A 7,500-nucleotide genomic window follows, 5' to 3' on the forward strand; every position below is an offset into this window, starting at 1 on the left:
GTGGCAGCCGTCCGTTGGGAATGCCCGTGATCACTGCACGAATCACGAACACGACCGTGAAAAACCTGTCGGAGCCGGTGACGTACACGATCGCCGAAGCCAACACGAACGCAAACGAATCCCTGTTTCGGCCATCTTGTGTCTTCTGGGATGATGCAGGTGGGTGGTTTTCGCCTTTTTTCTAGAATATATATTTATCTTCTTTTTTCTTCTTCTTCTTCTCTGTTGCTTTTTTTCCAGATATTTATATTTTTTTATTTTTTCCTCTCTCTCTCTTCTCTTTTGTTTGTTTTTTTCTTTCTTTTTTATCTTGTATTTTTACTTCTTTTCTCCTCTTTCTTTCTTTCTTTCTTCTTTCTTTTTCTTTCCTTCTTTCTTTCTTCTTTTATTTTTATATTTGATTTATTCTTCTTCTTCATCTTCGTCTTCTTTTCTTCTTTTGTTATTTATGGGAAAAGATTTTTTGAATCTTAATAAAAACAAGTTTATGTAGCATTATATAAATGTCTGTTCTCATAATATTAGTCGACTTGTTCTGAATGATGTACCATAATTATAGGATAAAAATGATGATCAGCGAAACACTCCGATAAAGTTTCTGCCATTCAAATTATGTAAGATCTTTTATTTGTAAAGTTGTTCTTGAGAATGTTATCATTGCCCTGAAAGGTTAGTGTTACCGCCGTCATCGTCATTACATCCAACGCCACATCAGTTTTCAACCATCACCAACCTCCTCCTCCTCTTCTCCTCCTCTCCTCCTCCTCCTCCTCCTCCTCCTCCTCCTCCTCCTCCTCCTCCCCTTCTCTCGTCTCTTTACCTCTCTCCTTCCCCTCTCCTTCTCCTCTTCTTTTCTCCTCTCTTCTCTCCGTTTCTCTTTTCTACTCTCCTCTCTTCTCTTCTCTTCTCTTCTCTTCTCTTCTCCTCTTACTACATCTACTACTACTCCCCCTCCTCCCCACCCCCTCATTACCATTTTCATCATCCTTTTCATCACCAACCACCCCCTCCCACCCCCTCTAACCCCCCCCCTCCCCCACCCGCAGCCCAAGATTGGTCGAGCGCCGGCATGGAGACCCAGACAGTGGGCGGGGTCACGACCTGCCACGCCTCCCACCTCACGGCCTTCTCGGTGCTCCTCGACCCGATGCCCGCCGCCCTCGGTATCCACGAGAAGATCCTGTCCATCATCACGTACGTCGGCCTGGCCCTCAGCACGGCGGGGCTGGCGGCCACGGTGGCGACGTACGCCATCTTCAGGTGAGGGGCGGAGTTGGGGGAAGGGCGGAGGGGGAAAGGGAGGGGGAAGGGGAAGGGGATGGGGAAGGGGAAGGGGAGGGGGAAGGAAAGGGATGAGATGGGAGGGTAGGAGAGGGGAGGGGGGAGGGAGGAAGGGGGGATGGGAGATGGGAGAGGGAAAGGGGAGAGAGAGTGAGGGTAGGGTAAGGGTAGAGGAGGGTTAGGGAAGGAAAGGGGAGGGGGTCATGTAGGGGAAGGGAAGAGGGGGGGATGGGAGAGGGTAAGGGAAAGGGAAGAGGAGGTAGAGTAAAGAGGGTGGAAGATGGGAGATGGAGTGATAGAGGAAGTGGGAGGAAGGGGAAGAGATAGGGAGGGAAGGGGGAGGGGAAGAGATAGGGAGGGAAGGGGGAAGGGAAGAGATAGGGAGGGAAGGGGGAGGGGAAGAGATAGGGAGGGATTTTCACGTGTTACTTATAAGTTAATTAAGGTGATAACATAAAAGAAACTGAACCTATTTCAATATATTTTTTTTTTCTTTTTTTCATTTTCATGCTTACTTTTAGTATATTTTCGTCGCTGTTATTATTATTGATTTCTAATTTCTTTCCCCCTATTTTACCACCCAGGACTTTGAACCGCGACAGGAGCGGCAAGATCGTGATGAACCTCTCTCTGGCGTTGCTGCTTCTCAACTGCGTCTTCTTCATCACGACGCAAGTGAAGCCGACGTCCATTGCCTGCACTGCCCTGGGAGCCGCGGTGACTATTCTTTCCCTTTTGTTTGTTAATTACTATTCTTTCTTCTTTATTTCATTAATTTTGTTAGTTTTGTGTTTACGTTTTTTTTTTTTTTTTTTTTTTTTGTATTTTGTTTGGGGATATAACTTTTTTTTTTCTTTTTCTTTTTTTATTGTTCGCTTTAAGAGATTTGTCGTCTTTACTTAAATTTTGTAGATTCCCAGTTCATTTGTTTTATTGCTTATCGCCCAAGTATTTATTTCGTACAACATTTACTTTATTTCGTGTTAATTCTTTAAATCAAAGTAAAGAGTTGAAATTGTGGTCCATTTTTTTATTATTCTACACTCTACCATCTATGATCCTCCATTTCTTCAGTATGTCACGCTATCATCATTTTGTTTATTCACACCATATTACACAATATCTAACTCCTTTCTCTCCATAACGACGCTGTCTCAACACCACCATCACTATCGCAACACCATCGTCACAATCTTAGCCACGTCACACCCTAGTCAGTCTTCTCTTTTGTCTGTGTACACCACACTATCTCAACACCATGATCGTCGCCTGAAAACCACCATCGTCCTTCCACCACACACCACCATCTTTAACCCCCCCCCCCCTCTCTCTCTCTCTCTTTATCTATCTATCTATCTATATATATATATTTATTTCTGTCTCTCTCTCTCTCTCTCTCTCTCTCTCTTTATCTATCTATCTATATATATATATATATATATATATATTCTCTCTCTCTCTCTCTCACTCTCTCTCTCTCTCTCTCTCTCTCTCTCTCTCTCTCTCTCTCTCTCTCTCTCTCTCTCTCTCTCTCTCTCTCCCTCGCTCTCCCTCTCCCTCTCTCTCTCTCGCCCCCGCACACCACTGTCTCTAACCCCCCCTCTCTCTCTCTCCCCCCCCCCCCGCCCCCCAGCTCCACTACCTGGTCCTCGCCGCCTTCGCCTGGATGCTCGTCGAGGCCGCCAACATGTACCAGCTGCTCATCACCGTCTTCGCTTCGGCCGAGACGCACTTCATGGCCAAGCGAGTGGTCGGGGCCTGGGGTCAGTTTGGCGTGTTGGTTTGCTTCGTTTGTTTGGGGAGGGTTGTGGGTGTGGGTGTGGGTGTGTGGGTGTGGGTGTGAGTGTTGGTGTGTGTGTGTGTGTGTGTGTTTGTGTGTGTGGGTGTGTGGGTGTGTGTGTGTGTGTGTGTGTGTGTGTGTGTGTGTGTGTGTGTGTGTGTGTGTGTGTGTGTGTGCTGTTGCGTGTGTATTCATGCCTGCTCGTGTGTATATCAAATTGAGTTTATCTTCCACCATAAGCAAATCCATAACAGATCTATTTGTTATTATCTTTAAAAAGAAATATTGTTTTTAATAAAACATCAGAAAAAGCATCAATAACATAATTTGTTATTATCTTTATATTTTTCAGTAAAACATAAGAAAATACATAAAAAATGATTAAAATATATCAACATCATTTGTCATTACCTAGTAAAAAATATACACACATAATTTTTAACCAAAACATCAGAAAAAAAAACACAAAAATCATATAAAAAGCGTCAATAACATCAATTGCCATCATCTATTTTATTTTATCTATCCACAGGAGTTCCCTTGCTGGTGGTCGTGACTGCCTTGGCGGTTGATTACAGAGTTTACCAAGACGAAGAGAGGGATATTTGTGTTATCAACCCGAGACATAATATTATCGTGTATTATGCTGCGTATATGGGTGAGGCATTGGGTATTTTCGTTGTATATTTTTATTTATGGAATTAGAAAGAAAAAATGGTTCGTCCTTTTATGAGATATCGTGTTTTAGGATATATTTTGGATGTGCGGGGATATTTTTGTGGCCCGGGAGAGTGTTTCTTCTCTTGCTCGTATGTGACAGAAGAAGGATTCAGTTTGACTTTTTTTTTTCTTCTGTGACTATTGTAACCACCCTATATCAATGTCCCCGCTTTCATTATATTTTTTTCCTGGGTTAAAGTTATTTTTAATGAGTGTTTTTTATGTAGCTTTAGTCTTATGTTGTTTTAGAGTCTGTGTCTGTTGTAACCACTCTATTGATAAACAAGGATAACTTTTCGTTAAGCATCTGGTCCGGTCCTTTTTTGTTTTGACATTAATAACTTTGATATATATATATTTTTAGTACTTTCGTTCTTTATTTATTACCACACGTTTGTTAATAGTCCTCATTAGGTGCCTAAATACCCTCACTTAATACGTATTCTTAGTTATTCTGTTTTTGTTTTGTTTTTTTCAATAATCAAATATACAATCCCTCGACTCCACTTTTTGCAGGACCCATCTGCTGTGTGCTTGCCGTCAACTGCGTCGTGTTTGTGATGGTGACCCGCGTCCTTTGTCAGAGGCGCCCTCGGTCCCACAAGCCTCACTCTTCTTCAGTCACCCCTAAAAAGGAAGGCCCCGTGACCCTGGCGCAGGTACTGGTGGTTTAGACAAGGTTTTCAGGTGTATTAGGGTCTGGAGTGGGCGGTTGTGGGTGTAGAGGGGCGATGCGGTGGCAGTTGAGTGTGACTGTTCGTTAATTGTTTTATCTTTTTCTAGTTTTTATTTGTTTAGCGCATGCGGTGGATAAGTTGTAGCTTGATTATATAAACGACATCCTATGGTTGTAGTTCTTTTTTCCCTTTTTAGGAAAGGCATTAGTTTGATTATTTGTTTGATGTCTAACACATGCATTTGTTTCGCCCAGGTGCGTGGCGCCGTGACGGTGGTGGCGCTGCTGGGCGTGACGTGGGTCGCGGGCGCCGTCAGCATCGGCTGGGCGCGCCTCACGCTGCAGTACATCTTCTGCATCACCACGCCGCTGCAGGGCCTGATCATCTTCGTGGTGCGCGTGGCCCAGCACCCCGAGGCGCGCGCTGCCTGGATAGCCCTGCTGACCACGGGCACGCTGCGCAGGCGCCCTCCGACCACGCACACGCACTCCACGCACTCCTCGGCGCACACGCACTCCACCACCTCGACGCCGCCGCGCAACCACCACTCGTCGGCGCGGACCGTGTCCACGCGCGCCTCGCCGCTCAACTCGGTCAAGAAGTCCTCGTCGGCTGCGCGCAACGGCTCCACGAGGCACGCCAGGGGCGCCAGCAAGAACGGCAGCGTGTACAGGTGCGCCTCCGGCACCACGGACTCGTCCTCTAGGAACTCCGGCATGGGGACGCTCCTGTCGCGCATCGTCAGCCGCCTGAACAGCGGCGGCCTCGAGCCCCACGGGTCCCCGAGGGCGGAGCACGGCACGGTGGAGTCCTCGGCCTCCACCAAGACGGCGCTGCAGACGATGCCGACGGGCTGCTCGCAGGCGAATCTGTCTCCCCAGCTGTACGAGAGTGAGGCATTTTTTAGTCAGGCCCTGCTGGACGAGAGCTACTACCAGCACAGCACCATGAACGGCCACGCGCAGAGGCCGCACTCCCTCGTCCTGCTCCGGACGGAGAGCCACGGAGGCGCGGCCAAGGGCCAGCCCCCCGTCGCGCCACCGCCCTTCGCCGGCTCCCAGATCCCCGCCCTCCTGTCGCCGAACCAGCAGTTGCAGACGCTCCTGAACGCCGGCGTGCCCCCGGCCATGATCCCGAGGCGGTCTCTGGGCTCCCTCATGCTCCTGGGCGAGGGCAAGGAGGGGGACGACTCCTCGTGGCACTTCGTCAGGCCGCCTCCCGACGGCCGCAGCGACCCCATGGACAACGACTTGCCCTACGACGAGCGGAACGGCGGCGCCCCGCACGCCCCGACGGCCTTCAGTCGCACAGCCGTCGTGGAGACTACCAGGAGGCGGATGACGACGACGACGGCGGCGGCGACGGAGAGCGGGTGCGTGGTGCTGGCCGGGCAGAGAGTGGCGACCAGGGCTTCCCCGATCATCATGGCCGACGAGGGGAAGGAGGCGAGCCCTTTCACGGCGTTAATCAGAGCCAACAGCGAAATGCAGATGGGTTCGCCCGCCGTAGACACAGCGACGCTTCGGCGAACCGCCTCCGTGTACATGCTGGGCGAATGGGAGGACCCGAGGTCGTCGCAGGCTTGAGTTCTCAGAGTCCTCAGCATTCTTAGAAAGTTCATGTTCTTCGACATCTGAAAAAGTTCAAGTTCTAAAACTCCTCCAAGTTCTAAAAGTTCCAATAGTCCTCTGTGTCCTACAAGTCCTTCAAGTCCTTCCAGTTCTGAAAAGTTCTAAAGTTCCGTTACCACTTGAATCCAAAGACTGTGTCCCGCTGACGGGAAACTCAGAAAAGACAATACAGATAAATGCCTTGCAAGCGGATGTGTTCGTGTGTGTGTGTGTGTGTGTGTGTGCGTTCCTGGTGGTCTTGTCTCCACGCGTACATGTGTATGTCTGCGAGATAGAACTTTATATATGAAATAGAATAGTTTTTTTTTCTTTGGAGTGTAACAAAGGCAGGTCATACCAAAATAACAAATGTAAACTAGTCATAATACTAGAACAAGATCATTAGTTTAATTGAGTGTCATTCCAGGAAAGCAACATTGCAAGTAATCAGAAATCGACAAAAGTGATTCGAACTTTAAAACTGACATGGTCACAAGATCACAGACAATTTCGATTGGGATTTTCTTTCATTAAAGGATATTTAAAAAGAAAAAAGGGTGTTATCAAGATAGTCACCTATGGCGGTGCTGCATGTTGCAATATGAAGTTGACTGTACTGTGTTCTGATTACTTCTGGACTGCCAAGGCTTCGCTGAAATGCCGAGACCCTTCATATCTAGTATTATTTTTCAAACCATTTTTATAGCCAAATATGTGAAATAATGAGTATAAGATTTACTTTATTACAAACACTCCTAACTCAGTTTTGGCCATAGCAATTTTTTTAGTCATATTATAGACGGTAGAGCAGGAACTATAGTTTGTAAGATGAATTAATGAAAGCCATAACGTTATGTAACTTGACTATATAGTTGTTGTTACCATAGACGCTGTCAGGAAACTCAGTAGATTTTGCTATTTCACATTTCGAATTCAGATTTTGAGGTCTGTTGTACATAGAATGTTTTTTTTGGGGGGGGCGGGGATCTTCAATGCGATTTTTGGAGCAGTCTTTTATACGACTCGTATTCCTGATAAATATAAAAAAGACATTAAAATACTAAAGATTTTCAGGGTCAGCAACATAAAAAAAAATTACATGGTCGCAGCATGTACCTCTCGTGCCGACTCTGCAGTACGACTGAGTTTTCACGTGTATATGAATGTAAATATAAATATATATATATGTACGTTTGTCTCGTCGTGAGTATAATCAAAAGAGTAAACTAATTCAGTGTGCATTTTTTAGCATCTGACCAGAAACTAGTCTCTGTTAAGCCTGAACAAGAACATAGTTGTCAGGCTGATGAACATAGTGTGTGTTCTGAGGCAGTAGGGTGTCTAGGCAATGGTAACGTTTTTTGCGAGATTTTGCGAGTTTTTGCGAGGTCCCGTATACACATGATAGTAAATATATGGCCTATCTTTGAAT

General features: G+C 46.5%; 1 protein-coding gene across 1 annotated transcript in view; it reads left to right on the plus strand.

Annotated features, from left to right (window-relative positions):
- Positions 1–7,500, plus strand: part of LOC125028902 — a 35,282-nt gene that overhangs the window by 27,494 nt on the left and 288 nt on the right. Inside the window, exons 18-24 of the mRNA XM_047618508.1 lie at positions 1–159; positions 1,047–1,260; positions 1,866–1,998; positions 2,915–3,044; positions 3,594–3,719; positions 4,298–4,440; positions 4,713–7,500. The exon at positions 1–159 is cut by the window's left edge and continues 97 nt beyond it; the exon at positions 4,713–7,500 is cut by the window's right edge and continues 288 nt beyond it. Of these exons, the coding sequence (XP_047474464.1) occupies positions 1–159; positions 1,047–1,260; positions 1,866–1,998; positions 2,915–3,044; positions 3,594–3,719; positions 4,298–4,440; positions 4,713–6,044 (2,237 nt within the window). The 3' untranslated portion in view covers positions 6,045–7,500. The remainder of the gene's footprint in view (positions 160–1,046; positions 1,261–1,865; positions 1,999–2,914; positions 3,045–3,593; positions 3,720–4,297; positions 4,441–4,712) is intronic.

Source organism: Penaeus chinensis, chromosome 9 (assembly GCF_019202785.1).
Source record: "Penaeus chinensis breed Huanghai No. 1 chromosome 9, ASM1920278v2, whole genome shotgun sequence".
Taxonomy (NCBI): Eukaryota; Metazoa; Arthropoda; class Malacostraca; order Decapoda; family Penaeidae; genus Penaeus; species Penaeus chinensis.